We start from the raw sequence: 20,422 nt of genomic DNA on the forward strand, positions 1-20,422 counted from the left end.
TCTCTCTCTCACACACACACACACGCACTAATTTGTTTTTGTTTTTTTATTTTTGTCTTCTCCAACTTTTTCTGAGTCCTAATGTCTTTTTTTTTTTTAATGTGGTGCTGATTTTCAAAATCAGTGCCTCACACATGCTAGGCAAGCACTCTACCACATAGCTACAACCCCAGCCCAGTCCAACTGTCTTGATCCGAGAATTTTAGTATGTTGGCCTGGAAAATTCTGTCATCATAAGTCATATTCTAAGCCTTGTATACAACAACATAGATTATTTCAGAAGGAGAATTTTAAGACATTCTTTTTGGGGGTGGAGGGCAGGTATGGTGGATACCAGGGATTGAACCCAGGGCCACTGGGCCACTGAGCCACATCCCTAGCCCTATTTTGAATTTTTATTTAGAGACAGGGTCTCACTGAGTTGCTTAGTGCCTCACTGTTGGCTGAGGCTAGCATTGAACTCAGGATCTTCCTGAATTTTAAGACATTCTTTTAGAAAATTTGCTTATAAAATGTGATAGGTAATGTATTACAAAAAGAAAGAAAAAAGCCTGTGATCAGAATCAGAAGGCTAATTATACATTTAATAACATCAAAGAAAAACAAATGTGAGATAATTTATGCACTTGTCATATTTTTTCCTATAATTTAGAAGTTGGACAACCCATGCTTATCTGTATCACCACCTTCCATCTTTCTTAAATACAGCATTGATAGGTTTTTATTTTCTGGGTTTCATCATCATAATGAAAGACTGTTTATTAGTCACTCCCACATATATAGTTAAGTCCTATACAGTATACTGCAAAATGTATAGATGTACACACACATATACGCACATACACACATATGATATCAATTAATTTATAGGATGGTATCCGTATTTATATAATTATTTAAAGATGGGATTTTACTATATTGCCCCGGCTGGACTAGAACTCCTGGGCTGAAAGAGTTTTTCTGCCTCGGTTCTCTTAGTAGCTGGGAATGATACATCCTGCACCTGGCATATGGGATGGTTGCAAATTACTAGTTCAGTCTCTTAATCATTGTTAACATTTCACACAATATAGTTTGTGTTCCAAACATGAATTTCTCCCTTAATGTCATCTAATTTTCTTACCTTTATCATTAGATAAAAGACTTTAATTTATTGCCTTGACTGGAGGAAAAAAAGAAACCCAAACAGAATTAATCCTGATGTTTAGATTTTTATAGTTATTTTATTAATATAGATTATTAAAGCAATTATATCTTTATACACCAAGGATAGCATATTTTTACTGTGAAAGGGGGCAACTGGTTGCTTATACTCTTCAGAGAAAATAGAAACAAAGATTTTGTCTAGATGTGAAACAAAAAAAGACTTAAATGTCTTCATTCAAGGGATTAGGCATTATAATTTTTTTTTAAAGAAATTGTTTTCAGTCTGATTTTATTTGTCATTTTGCTTTTGCCTGGATATTTAATATTTATGGTTTTCATGTTCTAAAACTTTTTTCTTATTTTATATTAGTAGAAGAAGCTGTAATTCACATTTTATGGTCACCTACATAGTAGACGAAAGAACTAAGAATTTGAAAAAATTTCAAATCTTTTAAGGTGGGAAAAACGCTTTCTAGCTTATAGTACTTATTTTTTATATTTTATACACTCTTAGTTTCTTCATTTAGTGCAATTAAAATTTTATCTTTTAAATCAAATAACATTGAATATTTACAACATTGCAAGATAGTATGTTTTGGGACAGAATAGTGTATTTGTTTATAAATTTACTAAGCATAACAGCTATATAATCTAGTACATAAAGTGCAAGAATTCTGGTTTTGTATCCTCAATATAAGCCAAGTTGGAAGCACTTAGTAGGAATTTAATGAATTCTTATTGAATGTATAAAGATTTATGCCCGTAGGGGATTTAATCTGGTTAAAGATGAGATGAACCATAAACACTTGGAAAATTAAATGAAAGCAAGAAAATAATTACATAATAATCCTGGCTTAATGAGATTAATTATATAAAGTGTTTAACAGAGTGCCTAATACATAGTAAATACTTTGAAGTGCTTATTTTCTTCCCTTTTGACTAAACACTAAAAGTTCCATAAAATGATACTTACATGTAGAGATTTGTTTTGTTTTAAAATGATAATAAATGCTCTGAGTTTCAGAGAGATTACTATGAGCTGAGTGGGCTCAAATTTGAATATTGGTAGAATATGAAAAGAAAAGGTGTTTGGGGAGGTTAGCAGGAAAAGGGAAAAGCAAACAGCAAGGCATGGACCTGGAAAAGTTCAGATCTATGTGAAGATTAATTTGCTTCAGTTGAAGCACAGAGCGTGTGAGTAGGGATTATGAAAGGTGAAGCTAGGAAGAGTAGTTTGGGACAGATTGTGGATATCCTTATTCTGCTGGGAAGAGGCTGGACTTTATATGCCACCTGAGATTTGTAGGTTTATACTTTATACATAGAGAATGAATGCTTTAAATATAGAAAAGTAGGCCCCTTGAAGAATGCTACTTTAAGGATTAATGTACATATCAAAAGAATTTTATTGGTTTAAAATGTGTTTAGATCCCCTTTGGAGCCATAAACAACATCATACATTATAGAAGACTTGCCATTTGCATGGCATGCTTTCTGAGACCATTTCTTTTTTTTTTTTTAATTGTTTGTTCAAAACATAAAGCTCATGACATATCATCTTTCATACATTTGACTCAAGTGGGTTATGAACTCCCATTTTTACCCCAAATACAAATTGCAGAATCACATCGGTTACACATTCACATTTTTACAAAATGGCATATTAGTGACTGTTGTATTCTGCTACCTTTCCTATCCCCTACTATCCCCCCTCCCCTCCCATCTTCCCTCTCTACCTCATCTGCTGTTGTTCAATTCTCTCCCTTGTTCCCCCCCCCTTCCCCTCACAACCTCTTATATGTAATTTTGTGTAACATTGAGGGTCTCCTACCATTTCCATACGATTTCCCTTCTCTCTCCCTTTCTCTCCCCCCACTTGTCTCTGTTTAATGTTAATTTTTTCCTCATGCTATTCCTCCCTGTTCTGTTCTTAGTTGCTCTCTTTATACCAAGGAAGACATTTGGCATTTGTTTTTAAGGATTGGCCAGCTTCGCTTAGCATACTCTGCTCTAATGCCATCCATTTCCCTGCAAATTCCATGATTTTGTCATTTTTTAGTGCTGCGTAATACTCCATTGTGTATAAATGCCACATTTTTTATCCATTCATCTATCTGAGACCATTTCAAATCCTCAGATTTTAACATTGTAAGATTTTTGTTCAAATCTTTACTTGCTCTGAATGTATTTCTGTTGAGTCTTATGTTTCTTGTATATACTACTAGTCTACATGTTAATATTCTTTTCAATTTTAGTGAATGTTTTATTTTACTTTATGAATTATTTTTGCTCAGGTTGGAGTATTTGGCGAATCAGTTCAATAATTGTCTTTTTTTAATCAAACATTTGGTGGACTTGTTCACATTCATAGCTACATGTTATTACCAAATTTGATAATCTGTTCCTTTTCATGTTAAGAGCTATCATTTTCTTAGTCTTTACATTTTCCCTTCTTCCAATATTGTTATTAACAGTTTGGCTTTCTTTAGTGGTGATGAGGAAGACATTCTTTATGAAGAAACTCGGGGGGCTGGGGTTGTGGCCCACTGGTAGAGTGCTTGCCTAGCATGTGCAAGCACTGGGTTTGATCCTCAGCATCACATAAAGATAAATAAATAAAATAAAGATAATGTGTCTAACTACAACTAAAAAATAAATATTAAAAAAAAGAAACTCAGGGTTTTAAAAAATAACATTTTTTTATTAGTTGCTCAAGACAATACAATGATCTTGTCATATCATACATTTGATTCAAATAGGTATGAATTCTCATTTTTCCACGTGTACAAATTGCAGGATCACATTGGTTATACATCCATATGTATACATACAGCAATCCTAGTGTCAGTTGTATTCTGCTGCCCTCCCTATCCACCCCCTCCCTGCTCCTCCCCTCCCATCACCTCTCTCTACCCATTCTACTGTGACACTTATTTCTCTCTCTCTCTTTTTTCTTCCCTTCCCCCTCACACCTTCGTATATGTATTTTGTGTAACCATGAGGGTCTCCTTCCATCTTCCGTGCAATTCCCCTTCTCCCTCCCATTCCCTCCCATTCCCTCCCACCTCTTTTCCTTGTTTCCTGGTAATCTTCTTCTCATGCTCTTCCTCCCTACACTGTTTTGAGTCACCTCCCTTATATCAGAGAAGACATTTGGCATTTGTTTTTTAGGGATTGTCTAACTTCGCTTAGCATAATCTGCTCTAATGCCATCCATTTCCCTGCAAATGCCATGATTTTGTTATTTTTTAGTGCTGAGTAATATTCCATTGTGTATAAATGTCACATTTTTTTTTTTTATCCATTCATCTGTTGAAGGGCATCTAGGTTGGTTCCACAATCTAGCTATTGTGAATTGTGCTGCTATGAACATTGATGTAGCTGTGTCCCTGTAATATGCTCTTAGGTACACTTGTACATTGCTGGTGGGACTGCAAATTGGTGCAGCCAATTTGGAGGGCAGTATGGATATTTCTTGGAAAGCTGGGAATGGAACCACCATTTGACCCACCTATTCCCCTTCTTGGACTGTACCCCCAAAATAACATTTTTTAGTAATTGCCTTTGAACTTTGAGATGTAAATGAAAAACATTAGGCTAAACTCATGCATTTTTAGTCTTTGAATTAGGCCTTAGCCTCTCCATTGCCTTCACAAAGTATCTTCTGCATGGGTAACCATGAGTGTCATAGTCTGATATACTGAATATGTTCGTAGAATTCTTTCCTTGATCGATATCTTCTTTTCTCACACTTCTTTGTGTGCCTGTATCTGTGTGTGTGTAGATGTGTATACCATATGCATCTGGTTTTGTATTTTTTTCAGTGAACTTTCTAGCCCGTTGAGCAAACATCAGGAACATTTGTAAAGATTTTATATTTAAGAGAGTAAAATGTGCTGTGGGAACTGATTGGTTGGGAACCTAAGTGAACTTCTATGAGATTATAGAAACCTACTGCTAGGTGGTTATTTATATACTGTCGTAAGGCAATGATATGGATATAATTAATTTAGTGGTTTGGGTAGTTGAGGGTTTTCTGTATGGGAAAACCAGTATTTGTTATCAGACATTTGGAGATGGCTTTGTGAAAGAATGCACCACTCTTTCCTATAACATTTCAGAGGTAATATGTCATCTAAAAACTTCCTAATCTTTTTTGAAAAGGAACGATAGACAAATAAATGTAAACAGTACAGGAATTTTTCTATGCTAGTTACAGAATAAATACCAGGTCAAAAGTTTTTGAAAAGAGCAACAATTCTATATTTGTCTCCAAAATTAAATAGATGTTCCTTGTATTTTATTTGTGTTTGTTTTTATATTCACTGCTTTTGCCTGTAACTGTTTCTATTGTAAGTACATCTATCATATGTTATTTGTACTCATGGTATATATGACATGTTACATCTACTGGACTGTGAACTGTTTTATTTCTATTGTTAGTCTTTTAATCCCAGTGCCAGTAACTGTGCCTAGTACAGAGTAGGTGCTCGATTAATATTGTGAGTTGAATGAATGTGAATATTTGACTGTATCATTTGAATTATCATTTATTAGAAGACTGTACTATCTTGTCTTAGCTTTTCTTGTGGACTGGTCATGTACCCTAACTAGATTGGAAATGTGTTATGAGTAGGAACTTGATTTTGTCTTTCCTAAATTCTTCTTTATAACACTTTGGTCTGTAGTGGGTAACAGGTATTCTCAAACATGTGATTGAACTGAAATATGTTGGTAGTTTTTATTTCATTATCAGGAGATTCCTAAAAACACAGTCATTAATAAGAAATTTGGAAGAGATTCAAAAAGCCAGTGTATATATACTTGTCTGTCAGCTTGTGGGCTTGTATAAGACTCCATACTTTCATGGAGTAAAGAGTTGTGGTTCTGGGTCCTTGCTTTTGAGTGACCTACTTGCTTTATTTTGGCCTTCTACCTGTGTCACAGATGATGTAAGTCAGTGGCTCTTCAAATGTGGTCTCAGATTAGAACATCACCTAGGTACTTGCTAAAAATGCAGATTCTCCTGCCCCCTTCAGATCTACTAAATCAGAAACTCTGAGGGTGGAGCCCAATCTGTGTTTTAATTAGTCCTCTAGGTAATTTTGATGGTGAAGTTTGATGTCACCATGTGATGTAACTATCTTTAAGAGAGAGGGCTAAAGGCAATGCTTATGTGCTAGAGAAAACCCAACTAGCAGCCTAAAGAGCGTAAGTAATTAAAAGGTTTTTAGAGGAAGTTAGGTATAGTTTACAAGAAGGCATTAAGATGTAAAGCAGGGGCTGGGATTGTGGCTCAATGGTAGCGTGCTTGTCTAGCACATGTGAGGCACTGGGTTTGATCCTCAGCACCACATAAAATAAATAAAGGTATTATGTTCGTGTATAACTAAAAATATATTTTAAGAAAGATGTAAAGCAAATTATTGAAACTTCATTGTATGCTATTTTTTAGCTTAAGTAAACCATATTATGGATTTTTAAGTATTTCTCTTTTTATTTGTGATTTTGTGTCCAAATTGAAAGATGAGAACTTTAGTTAAGTTTTCTGTACGTTATTTTGGATTTTTATAGAAGTAAATGTTCTTTTTCTCCCATAGCAAATGACTGAGAAACAACTGAAAAGTATTCAACACAACTCTCACTTTGTGTGTTTTCTTTTTGAGTATGCTTTTTCCAGTGATGTCGTTGATTTTGAATTCGAATCTTTTTTAAAAATATTTTTATTGTTCTAATTAGTTATATATGACAGCAGAATGCTTTTCAACTCATTGTACACAAATGGAGTACAGCTTCTCTTTTCTCTGGCTGTACACGATGTAGAGTCACACTGTTCGTGTAATCATACATGTACATAGGGTAATAATGTCCCTCTCCTTCCACCATCCTTCCCACTCCCATACTCCCTCCCCTTCCCTACCTCCCCTCTACTCAATCCAAAGTTCCTCCATTCTTCCCTACCCCCCAACTTCATTATAAATCATCATCTGCATAACAGAAAACATTTGGCCTTTGGTTTTTAGGGATTGGCTTATTTTGCTTAGCATGATATTCTCCAACTCCATCCATTAATCCACAAATGCCATAATTTCATTCTCCTTTAAGGCTGAGTAATATTCCATTGTGTATACAAACCACATTTTCTTTATCCATTCATCAGTTGAATGGCACTGAGGTTGGTTCCATAGGTTGGCTATTGTGAGTTGAGCTGCTATAAACATTGATGTGGCTGCGTCACTGTAGTATGCTGATTTTAAGTCCTTTGGGTTTTGGTATAAATTAATTCAAATGCTTTTTAATTTTATAGTACAAGGTAGTTAAAAATTGTGTCAAGTACATTTAAAATATTTTAGTTTATTAGATACAATGCATTCAGATAAGCCTGCTTATGTATGGAAGATTTCTATTCCTTTTACAAGTTGAGTGTCCCTTATCTGAGTACTTGGGACCAAAAATATTTCAAATTTCAAAATTTTTTGATTATGGAATATTTTCTAGACTTTACTGGTTGAACTGTTCTAATAGGAAAATCCAAAGTCCAAGATGTAACATGGAGTGCAAAAGGTTTCAGATTTTTGAGCATTTTGAATTTCATATTTTTGTATTAGAGATGCTCAACCTATATATATTCTTTTGAGAAATAAGAATTTTTAAAAAATAGATCTGGCATGATGGTGCACACTTACAAGCCTGGTGTGGGAGGATGAGGAAGGAGGATCGCAAGTTTGAAGTCACCCTCAGCAACTTAGCGGTGCTATAAGCAACCTAAGTGAAACTCTGTCTCAAAATTAAAAAAAATAAAAAGGGCGGGGGATGTGGCTCAGTGGTTTAGTGTCCTTGGGCACAATCCCCAGTACCAAAATTAAAAAAAAAAAAAAATTAAAAAATTAGTTTCCTATTTACCATGTAGACTAAATGGTAAAATACCTACATAATATTGTTTGTCTTTTTTCTAATGGTTGGGAAATGGAAGATCTAATCTTAGATATATTATGTTAAAAAAAAAAACTTGTAAAGCATCCCAGAAGTTTTTTTTTTTCAAATATTTATTTAGTTGTAAATGAACACACAGTATCTTTATTTATTTTTATGTGGTGCTAAGGATTGAACCCAGTGCCTCACACATGAGAGGCAAGCACTTTACCACTGAGCTACAGCCTCAGCCCCCATCCCGGAAGTTAATTTTTTTGAAAATAATTCCAGAGATTTCTTTTCAAAATATGTTATTATCATTAGCTGTACTTGTACACATAAATGGCAGTATGATGACTTGTGCCTGCTTTTTATTTAAACTCTGGAAAGTTCAGGGGAGAACACTCTTAAGAATATTGAGGTGACATTAGAGCAGCCATAAGTAAGATTTCTGAAAAAGTAGTCAAAATGTAACAATGATATGTCAAGAATTATACCTTAAAAAAAAAAAGTAGCTGAAATCATCACTTCTGTACTACTCATTAAGTTTGGAGACCACTTACTCTCTTATTAGAGGTCTCTGTTCTGGAAGGAACTTTATTGTGAAGATGAGAAGGGAGAACTTTTAAGGAACCTTGCAAGCTATTGCATTTTCTGGTAACCTTATACGTTAGGTGTATGCCTTAAGCTTTCATTGTGATAGTTTACTTAGGTCTTGGACCATCACCTTAGTTCATTTGTGAGAATGCTATTCCCTTTAGGGATATAAGCCAACTAATCTCTTGGTGCTTCTTTTTATTTCTCTCTAAAACTAATGAGTGTAGACAGAAACATCCAAGACAGTCTACAAATTGGTGGGCTTATGAGACTGAATCTGATGAATGAGTATTGTTTGGTTGTAATAGGTTTCAGTTACAACACTCTGCCTATCATGGTACAGCCTTCCCCAGGTTGAAGGAGATGATGCATGTAAAGGTAGGTTTAACTCCAGTTCCTTTGTCTCTCAGTTACCTCGTTACCTATGGAAACATTCATAGTTACTATATACTTGTGAATTTTTCTAGAGATAATACCTACATGTAGAGGCATATGATGTGTTTACCTTTTTCTTTCTATTTTAGAAAGACACCTGAATGGTTTTAAACATTGTTCTATGTCTGGCTTTTTTTCATGTACTCTATCATGGGTATTATCCCACCTCAGTATAGATAGAGCCATCTCCTTTGTAATAACTACCTAGTGTTTTTTTCATATCCTATTTTTTCACTATCCTACTTCATTTCTTTTTTTTTCTTTCAGTTTTTTTCTTCCATTTCCTTCTCTCCCCTACCTTTTCAATTAAATAATCCAATACAGACAACAATATAGTGTCATTTATGGAGACTCGTTAGCTGGGATTTAATTTTTATTTTGAAAGGGATTTATATTCACACCAATTACTATGTTTTAGGCACAGGTTATTTTTTCATAAGAAATAGCTTCCTTGTATAGGAACATGTATTTTAAGACTTTTGTTTTTAATTTTCCAGATGTGAAAAACTTAAAAGGGTTGACATTATTCTTAAAGAGTCTTCTCTATTCTCACAGGTCTTAGTTCAGGTCCTAATTTTCTTCCAGTTGTACTCTCATAATCTGTTTAACCAGTTCCCCATAGATGGGCATTTGGGTTGTACATAATTTTGTCTTTTTTCATTATATCATTTCATACTTTTGTAAATATATTTGAAAAAACACATTCTTTCAAAATTATTGGGTTAAATAATATAAATTTACGGATTTAATGGATATTGTCCACTATAAGGTGAAACTGATATATACAAACACAGCATACAAATGCGTGCTTCTCAATATACTAGATCATTAAATTAGTGAATTACTTACCTTTATCAGTCTAATAGAAAAAGGGATATAATTACCTTTTTTTATTTTTGGCAGTGCTGGAGTTCAAACTGTGAGCGTAGCACATACTAGGCAAGCATACACTACTGAGTTCCACCCCCTCACCTTTTATTTTTTTAAATGTTTTCTTTTTTAGTTGTAGTTGGACACAGTAGCTTTATTTTATTTATTTATTTTTATGTGGTGCCGAGGATCAAATCCAGTGCCTCGCATATGCAAAGTGAGTGTTCTACTGCTGAGCCACAACTGCAACCCACTGATTATACTTTTAATTGGCATTTCTCTTACATTTGAGGTTGAAAATGTTTTTAATAAATTTGAGCTTTTTGTATATTCTTTCTATTAACATGCCTTCTTGTGTAGTTTTCTTTTGAGTTCTGGATCTTTTTCTTACTGATTTGAAGGTACTCTGAAAGTTAAGGAAAAGCAAATTTGTGAACTGTGGTATTCTGACTTGTTTTGTTTTGATCTTTGTCAGAAATTGTCTTAATTTTTTATAATAGTTCTTCAGCAACTTTTTAATTGCTGTATAAAATTTTTCTCTGAGGTCAAATGTGTTTTATAGCTTTGGATTTTGTCTTGTTCTCAGAAAGGCATTGCCAACTTTGAAATAATAAAACAAAATGAAACCTGCCTTTTCTACTGATATTTTTAGTGTTAATTAGATTTTTAAAATTTTTTTTAAATTAAAAAAATTTTATTTTTATAGTGCTGGGGATTGAACCTAGGCCCTTGCATGTTCTGATAAACATGCTTTACTGTTGAACTATACCATCACTCCTGACCCCAATTTTAAACCTCCATCTAGCTTTTGTTTTAATCCTCATTTTCTCCAATGATGTACAGTGCCACCTTTAGCTTATTCTAAATTTCTACATTGATTTGGATTTTTGGATTGTCCATATATAAGTGCCATTTTTAAAGTTAACTATTGAATTATGGCTTGAAATATTTTAAGACTTTTAAATAATTTTTGTTTATTCTTATTTATTGTTCCATGTGAGCTTTAGAATGATGTATGGTTTTGTTTTCTGAAATTGCTGGTATTTTAATTGATCTCATGTAATATTTAAAGATATATTTAGGGAGAAAAAAATTTTGTAATGCTGAGTTTAAGAACATGGTATTTATTCTCATTTTTTCATGTCATTTTTTTGTTCCCTAAGCATTAAAATTTTCTTTGTATAACTCTAATTATTAGATTTTCCTGGCATTCATTCATATTATTTGCAAATGGTAACAATATTTCCTCTTTTCTATATTTTATGTGTTTTCTTGACTAAATTACATTGGCCTGTACCTCTAGCACAATGTTAAATTTTTGTGGTAAAATAGATATTCTTATTTTGTGTCTTTGGCAGGAATGGTGTTCTGTAATCATGAAGGAGTATCATTAATATTTCGGTTACCCTTAGGTTTGTCTTTTCCACATACTCCCGTCTTTTCTGTAGTCATTCTCTTTGATAATTCTGGGGCTTTTCTTTTGATTAAATATTTAAATAACCTAGTATGAATTGGTAGGAGGATAGGAAGCAGGTATATGTGGAAATTAGGGAAGTTTTTAGTGGATTGGAGACTGAGTCACAGTATTGTAGAGTTTTATAGGCTGACATTTCAGAATCATACAAGATCCGTAATGATAGCATAAATACAGAACTAATCAAAGCATATAGAGAAGATAAAATTGATATTTAATGTTATCATTATTTTGATTGATTGAATTGAGTAGATTATTGCATTTATTAAAGCCATTTTAGAGTATAAAATTCTATGGCAAAGCATACAAATTCACGCTAATGTTTACTTTAGACTAAGATGTAATTTTTTCAGCTTTAAGTTCCTGTGTCACTATTCTACTTAGGTAAAATAATTATCTCATTGTAGAATATTTAATTCCAAAAAACTTCAGCATCATTGAAGTAGAAATAGATACTGTGGATATTTAATGCCTTTTCCTTTGTGTATATAATTGCTTTCATTATATACATTTCAATAAGACACATGAAATTCAATCAATTGAAATGTCAATTTTAAGAGCTCATTGGAATGAAAATGAAAACATTACTGTACCTACATCTTGAAGATTATAAGAAGATTGCTAAATTAGATTTTATGTTATTGTGGTACTAATAGAAATGAGTCCTTTAAATTAAACAGAATTTAATGGTTTCCTCATTAAACTTTAGTTGGACGATTCTCCTAATTCTTTAGGGATGTGGTAAGGTCATCTATAAATGTAAAGTTCTTGCTTACTTGGAAAAGCAAGTGGAAAACATTGTGGAAAAACGTTGTTTTCTGTTTTAGTGGATTCATAGAATAGAAATTGGAGGAATAGGGAAACATGAGAATGAATAGTGATAGCGTTCCTTGAGGAAACTTAAATAGAGCCCCTCCCTCACTTAGAGTTAACATGAATTACTTGAATGACTTAATGTTTACAACATAGTTTTAATTCCTTAAATGGAAATTATTTTATTTCTACTTTAAAAAAAATACTCTGGCTCTTTCCTAGTCTCTCTGTTTTACTGAAGATAAAAGGTTTTTTTTTATGGTTTATTTCCTGTAAGTAATTCTTCGGTGGGAAGCAGGAAAAGGCAGATGTCTCTGATTTTCTTTTTTTTCGCCTTTTACTTTCTTTTCTCCTGCATATAACAAATCCTAAAACAGATTTGAGAGGTTGGGAAGTTTTGTTATTTGTAGGGAAGGGCTAGGATAAAATCACTCAAGACAAAGAATTCCTTGTAAACTTTCAATATATGGTTAAACTGAGACTTTTAATTTGGAAGGAGATCATAATAGTTCATGTGATTTTGCTCCCCCTATCCCTTTACTCTTTATGAAATAAAGAAACCATCTCAAAAGTTTAAGAGAAAAACCCTGAGCAAACTACTGCATACCTTGCATTTGCTTGCATTGGCTGTTTTAGATGATCAGCTCTTAGAGGATCTGGACTATGAGTTGTAACATCCAGTCTGAATTAAACTGCATATAGGTGTCTTTTTTTTTTTTTTTTTTTAATCTTTTGTCTCCTTGCAGTCTGTGCTTTTCTTTATTTTTATATACTTTGTGACAGATATGGAAAAAAATCATATATAATTATCCTATTTTCCAAAGATTCTTTGTTCAATTGAATTTTTAAAAATATGTATTTGGTCTAAATTGAGTTTTGTCTTTTTGTTCCCTACATAGGCCCAGATTGCCTTTCTTCAGGGGGAAAGGAAAGGTCAAGAAAATTTGAAAAAGGATCTGGTGAGGAGGATCAAAATGTTGGAATATGCTCTTAAACAGGAAAGGTAAATCAATAAAATGGAAGGTTGTGTTCTCTCAAATGACAAAATAATTTTTCCATCTTTCCTGAAGTAAATCCAAATTTTAATACTGTATATTCTTGAATTAAGGAGTATCTGTAATATTTTTATATATGGTTATAATATACTAATCTTTCTATGGTGATCAGTAAACTGGTTTATATAATTTCAAATCTTTTTCCTTTCTTAAGAAGTGTTTGTACTGACTGAACTGTCATTATCCATTTTTAAAGGGCTAAAATAGCTTTTGAATTGTAAATTGTGTCTATAAAGTTTCCTGTGATTTAATATGAATTTGATATAATTTCTTAAAAAAATTGATCAGATCTGGCAGCCTATGCTGAGAGTTTTATAGATTGTTTTTGGCATTTTATTGTTTTGTCATCAGCTATTCCTTTCTCTCTAGAAGCTAATTTTACATTTATTTTGCTAGTGTATAAGATATGTAAGTAATGATATTTGTGTCACAAGTTAAGGAAAATAGGTCATGAATGAGAGTTTTGCAAGTTATATGAATTAAGTTTATATACTTCAGTGGATGGTCTTTGGTTTTGTGTGTGTGTGTGTGTGTGTGTTTATGAGAAATCTAAAGCAGTTCATTGCTTTAGGTAATTAAGTATTTGGTAGTTGATATTGAAATTCTTTATTGTCAGTTTTTTGCTTTGTTTTGTAAATCACTTATTTTTTGAAGTTGGTAAATGGACTATTTGTAAAACTGCCATAAAATAGAACTTAGGTAGTATTTGTGAATATTGAGACATAAATATTTTTATTAGAACTTGTGTTCATCTTCATATAGGATCATTAAATAGTACCAGACTTTTTATCTCTTAGTAAAAAAAAAAAAATAGTTGGTTTTGGTTTTTTTTTTTTTTTCCATATTCTGAGAGGTTGGTTGAAAGTTGGAGAGATAAAAAGAAAAACATTTTTTGAAGTATGTAATCTGGGAATTTTTGACATCTTAGGCTTTCTAATTATAGGTTTAACCAAAGAAAGAATATTAGCGTTAATAATGATAAATATTTTTTTAATAACTACTGTGTTCTAGGCCCTAAAGACTTAGAATTAAGTAATTTGCATAGAGAAGCAGAGTTATAGTAGAGCTGAGTTAGGTCCCTCAGGATTGGTTCTAAAACCTGTATTGTTTACCAGTATATTGTACTGTCTTGCAAGGTAGGAGAACTGAAATACACAAATACTGAAGTAACCAGAGCAGGTGCATGGGAGTGTATTCAGACTTGTGAACCACTAAAGTGTAAGTGTGATAGTTTCTATGGTAGATGTATGTATAGGCTATACAAGGGGTCACAAAGAAGGGACTCGGTATTATCTGGAAGTAGTAAGGAGGGCATAATTAGAGGAGGTGAGGCTTCAATAGCAACATAGATAATAAGAAGGTGCTTGCCAGTTAGGCAAGGTGCAGGAAGTAGAACATGTTTGACCTGGAACAAAGCCTTTTGGTGTGTTCAGAAAATTGTAGTCATTGCGTGTAAAGAGTAGGGTGTTAGTTGTGATTTCATCACTGATAACATGGTAGGGGAGGGCCAAGTCAGATCATGGAGTTTAGAATACCGAAGGAGAGCTACCTAAGGAGTTCAGACTTTTACCTTACATGTGATAGGAAACATGGAAAATTTTCAAGTACTTTTTATTCCAAAATGATCTTCAACTAACAGCACCTTTTAAGTATAATAAATTAAGGAATAAAAAAACATTTCTTCAAGGCCTGGAGCTCTAGAATATTTCCAGTGTTTTCCATTCTAAAATTGTTTTCCTAATGCTTAAATGCCAAGAATTAAAAAGAAAATGTTTTTGATTGAGGAAAATTTGAGACCCAACAATGGAAAGACTAGTACCTTTTATGTACATCTCCAAGATTTAACAGATAATGTTTGTCATTCTTGTTTTAGCGTGGTCTGTATAAGAGTGAATTCCAGACATCTTGTCGTTTTGCCTATAAATACCTAAGAGCTAAGGCATGTGATGTTGTGTTGCTGTGCAGATTTTCTAAGTAGTCCCACTTTAATATAAAAAATTATTTGAGGGCTGGGTATGTGGCTCAAGCGGTAGCACGCTCGCCTGGCATGCGTGCGGCCCGGGTTCGATCCTCAGCACCACATACAAACAAAGATGTTGTGTCCGCCGAAAACTAAAAAATAATAAATAAATATTTAAAAAAATTCTCTCTCTCTTAAAAAATTATTTGAAAACTGAATCTTTATCATTGTGGCAATGAATTTATTAAAGTATTCCTTAAAGTGTAATAAAAGTTACAAAATAAGCAAATTTACAGTTAGGTTTTCAAGAATACAAAGTGTATAATCCAAGATTTATTCAGAAACATTTATTCTGAGGAGCTTCAAATACTATATAAAATACAGTTCTGAAACATTTCTCCAGTGTTGTTTTTCTCCATTCACTGCCACTTTCTTTTATCTGAATTAATGTAAGAATTCACCTGTCTTCCTTGCCTCTAATATTTCCATTTTCTAGTCCGTTTTCCTTATCCACAGGACTCACTTTCTGAAACACAAATGGAATAGTTATGTTATAGCCCTACTTAAAAATATCTAGCCGAATTCAAAGTTATTTTGCAACTAGGTCCTTTCTCTAGTCCCTTCACAGAACTCCATTCCTTCTAATACTAAATACACTGTAAAGCTGCTGTTTGACCCACTGTCTATTTTTCTTATTCACTTTTGTGGCACTCCTTTTGACAGAAATACCCCCCTCTATTAATTCATTTGTCTGACTAGAAAATTCTTACTGTTCTTTTGAGGCGTAGATAAAATCATTATCTTCTTTTTTTTTTTTTTTAATATTTATTTTTTTAGTTCTCGGTGGACACAACATCTTTGTTTGTATGTGGTGCTGAGGATCGAACCCGGGCCGCACGCATGCCAGGCGAGCGCGCTACCACTTGAGCCACAGCCCCAGCCCTCATTATCTTCTTTTTGATAGCTTTATTTGACATGACCTATTATAGAATTAGATAATCCCTTATCTATATTCCTGTAGTACTTGATATAACCCTTGTAAGTTCTTATCATAGCGTGCTATAGTTATTATATTCCTGTCCCTTAGACATCTTCTTACTTCCATCCCTACCTGACTGCAAGCCACAGGTTAGTCCCAGCAGTCAGCACACTGCCTTGTACGTTGTAGGAATTCAGTAATAGTTAATTGAAATTAGTCATTTTTTTAGCATCAACATTTAAGGTGTTATTGGGTATACAATGTTTTATTTCCAGCACATTATTATAACAGACTTTAACAACAAAGCTAGAATGAAACTTCTTTAGTTTATTATAGTTATCAAACAATTTTTTTCAATAAGTGCCAATTGGGGGGAACCTGACTCTTTTGTCAAATATGAGTTGTTAGACATGAAATCTGCTTATTTATCCTGTAGTCAGAAGATAGTGAAGATACTTTGCTAGCACAATGAGCTTGAAGTATTAAAACAATGGGAAGCAATATGAGTGAGGAAGTATATTTTAACATTGGCTTCAAAAGTATATTATTAGGCTTAAGGAGGGTTTTGTAAAATATTTCTTAGTGAATTTAACAAGTCAGAAGAGAGAGCATGATTCAACAGTTCTTTACATATTTTGTTTTTATATGTGTGGGGCTGGGCATTGAAACCAGCCTTGTGCATGCTTATATAAATTCTTATGAAATGTTGGGTGTCTTTTTGTTTGTTTGTATTGGTACCAGGGATTGAACCCAGGGGTGCTTAACCACTGAGCCACATCCCCAGCACTTTTTATATTTTATTTAGAGACAGGTTCTCACTGAGTTGCTTAGGCCTCACTAAATTGCTGGGGCTGGCTTTGAATTTGTAATCCTCCTGCCTCAGCTTCTGTCACTGGGATTACAGGTATGTGCCAAGATGCCCAGCAAAACATTACTTCTTAATGTTATTGTTTTTGTTATATTTATTTTGTAGAATGCTTTCTGTTCCTTCTTGTTAATTGCACTGCAGTTTTTCCTAAGACCACTAGAATGCACTAGAATGCAGTATTTTCTGCTTATAAATGTGTTTCTTTTTCCTTTTTTGTTTTTATGTAGACATACAAATTCATAAATTTTCTTCTCACTTTATTTTAAAAGCCTTAATATAACCTTTCCTTAGACCATATAGGTTCAGTTGCTATTTGGGCTCCTATGGAAATAGTATTACTTTGTCTTATGGTAGATGAAGTATATTTCTGGAAAATCTGAAGAATGACAATGACATTAAGAATCTTGTTTACTTTCTGGTAATTGTAAGTCAAATTAATTATAAATCTTTACTACTTATGATCAACATTATTATAAATATGTTGAAATAGATTTAGAAAAAATTTAGTCTGGTGATAATATTCCTCATTAAGAAACATTGGGAATAGAAATCCCCAGTGAATAAAAAACAATTGAGACACAGGAAATAGAAATAACTTGGACCAAACATATTTACTAAAAAAATTTTTAAAAGATAGATACATACAGTTAATTAATCAAATAACTACAAAAATAGATCCCTTCTGCTTTAGTTTACTGATTTCCTTCCCAAGGAAATCATATTAGCTGATGGCTTATCTATCATGTATCTTTCCAAAATATTTTGTGCATGTGAAATTCTCTTTCCCACACACAAACACCCCCCCCACACCCCTACACCCACACCACATACGGAAGCATGTTGTGTATAATATTTTAGATCTTGCATTTCTGCTTAAGCTTAGAGATCAGTTCATATTAGCATATAAATATTGTTGCTTCTTATTTTCTTATTCCTTCTTAATCGGTTACATGTTATTACAAAACCTTTTATACATATACATAGGCATAAAGACAGATAAGAAATACTCATGTACCCAGCATTAGTTGCCTGTAATTTTTATAGGTTTTTTTAAGACTCCTCTCTATATAAAACTGGCAAGTCAAAAATAAAAAGCTTTGATTTTTCTGTTGTAACTGCAAAATGAGTGTTATTGCAACATAATCATGAAAGATTTGAGTAACATATCTGACCAAATAATTTTCATTTCCTTTATATTTGAGTTATAAAAACATTAAATGCTTCAATTAATTTTTTAAATTATTTATTCCAATTTGTTATACATGACAGCAGAATGCATTTCAGTTTATATTACACATATAGAGCACAATTTTTCATGTTTCTGGTTGTACAGAAAGTAGAGTCACACCATTTGTGTCTTCATACATGTACTTAGGGTAATGATGTCCATTTCATTCTACCATCTTTCCTACCCCTATACCTCCTGACTTCCCCTCCATTCCCTTTGCCCTATTTAAAGTTCCTCCATTCCTCCCATGCTCCTTCCCCCATCCCCATTATGGATCAGCATCCTCCTGTCAGAGAAAACATTTGGCATTTGTATTTGGGGGATTGGCTTACTTGGCATAATATTCTCAAACTCCATCCATTTACCTGCAAATGCCATGATTTTATTCTTTTTTAATGTTGAGTAATATTCCACTGTGTATATATACCACAGTTTCTTTATCAGTTCATCTAATGAAGGGTATTTAGGTTGGTTCCCCAATTTTGCTATTGTGAATTGTGCTGCTGTAAACATTGATGTGGCTGAGTCCCTGTAGTATGCTGTTTTTAAGTCCTTTGGGTATAAACCGAGGAGTGGGATAACTGGGTCAAATGGTGATTCCATTCCCAGTTTTCCAAGGATTCTCCATACTGCTTTCCATATTGGCTGTACCAATTTGCAGTCCCACCAGCAATGTATGAGTGTGCCTTTTCCCTCACATCCTCGCCAACACTTATTGTTCTTTATATTCTTAAATAACTGCCATATTGTCTGGATTGAGTTGAAATCTTAGTTTTGATTTGCATTTCTGTAATTGATAGAGATGTTGAACATTTTTTCATATATTTGTTGATTGATTGTATATTCTCTTCTGCAAAATGTCTCTTCAGTTCCTTGGCCTATTTGTTGATTGGGTTTTCTTGGTTTTTTGCTGTTAAGATTTTTGAGTTCTTTATATATCCTGGAGATTAGTGCTCTATCTGATGTGCATGTGGTAAGAATTTGCTCTCATTCTGTGGGCTCTCTATTCCCCTCACTGATTGTTTCTTTTGCTGAGAAGATGCTTTTGAGTTTGAATTCATCCTGTTTATTGATTCTTGATTTTATTTCTTGTGCTATAGGAGTCTTATTAAGGAAGTTGGGGCCTAATCTGACGTGATGGAGATTTCGGCCTACTTTTTTTTCTAATAGACGCAGTGTCTCTAGTTTAATTCCTAGGTCCTTGATCTGCTTTGAGTTGCGTTTTATGCATGATGAGAGATAGGGGTTTAATTTTATTTTGTTTCATATGGATTTCCAGTTTTCCCAGCACCATTTGTTGAATAAGCTATCTTTTCTCCAACATATATGTTTTTGGCACCTTTGTCTAATATGAAATAACTATAATTATGTGGGTTTGTCTCTGTGTTCTCTATTCCATACCATTGGTCTACAAGTCTGTTTTGGTGCCAATACAATGCAGTTTTTGTTACTATTGCTCTGTAATATAGTTTAAGATCTGGTATAGTGATGCTACCTGCTTCGCTCTTTCTGCTAAGGATTGCTTTAGCTATTCTGGGTCTCTTATTTTTCCAGATGAATTTCATGATTGTTTTTTCTATTTCTGTGAGGAATGTCATTCAGATTTTGATTGGGATTGCCTTAAATCTGTATAGTGCTTTTGGTAGTATGGTCATTTTGACAACATTAATTCTGCCTATCCAAGAACAAAGGAGATCTTTCCATCTTCTAAGGTCTTCTTTAATTTCTTCCTTTAGTGTTCTGTAGTTTTCATTGTAGAGGTCTTTCACCTCTTTCATTGATTCTCAAGCATTTTATTTAATTTTTTTGAGGTTATTGTAAATGAGCTGGTTTTCCTAGTTTCTCTTTCAGAGGATGTGTCACTGATATACAGAAATGCCTTTGATTTATGTGTGTTGATTTTATATCCTTTATTAGTTCTATAAGTTTTCTGGTAGAGTTTTTTGGATCCTCTAGATACAGCATCATGTTGTCAGTGATAGTTTTTGAGTTCTTCTTATGTTTATCCCTTTAATTTCTTTCGTCTAATTGCACTGGCTAGAGTTTCAAGAACTACATTGAATAGAAGTGATGAAAGAGGGCATT

General features: G+C 33.3%; 1 protein-coding gene across 1 annotated transcript in view; it reads left to right on the forward strand.

Annotated features, from left to right (window-relative positions):
• Strn (striatin) overlaps window positions 1-20,422 on the forward strand; it is a 104,386-nt gene that overhangs the window by 29,835 nt on the left and 54,129 nt on the right. Inside the window, exon 2 of the mRNA XM_048804947.1 lies at window positions 13,147-13,250. Coding sequence (XP_048660904.1) covers window positions 13,147-13,250 — 104 coding nt within the window. The remainder of the gene's footprint in view (window positions 1-13,146; window positions 13,251-20,422) is intronic.

Source organism: Marmota marmota, unplaced genomic scaffold (assembly GCF_001458135.2).
Source record: "Marmota marmota marmota unplaced genomic scaffold, marMar, whole genome shotgun sequence".
NCBI classification, from domain to species: domain Eukaryota; kingdom Metazoa; phylum Chordata; class Mammalia; order Rodentia; family Sciuridae; genus Marmota; species Marmota marmota.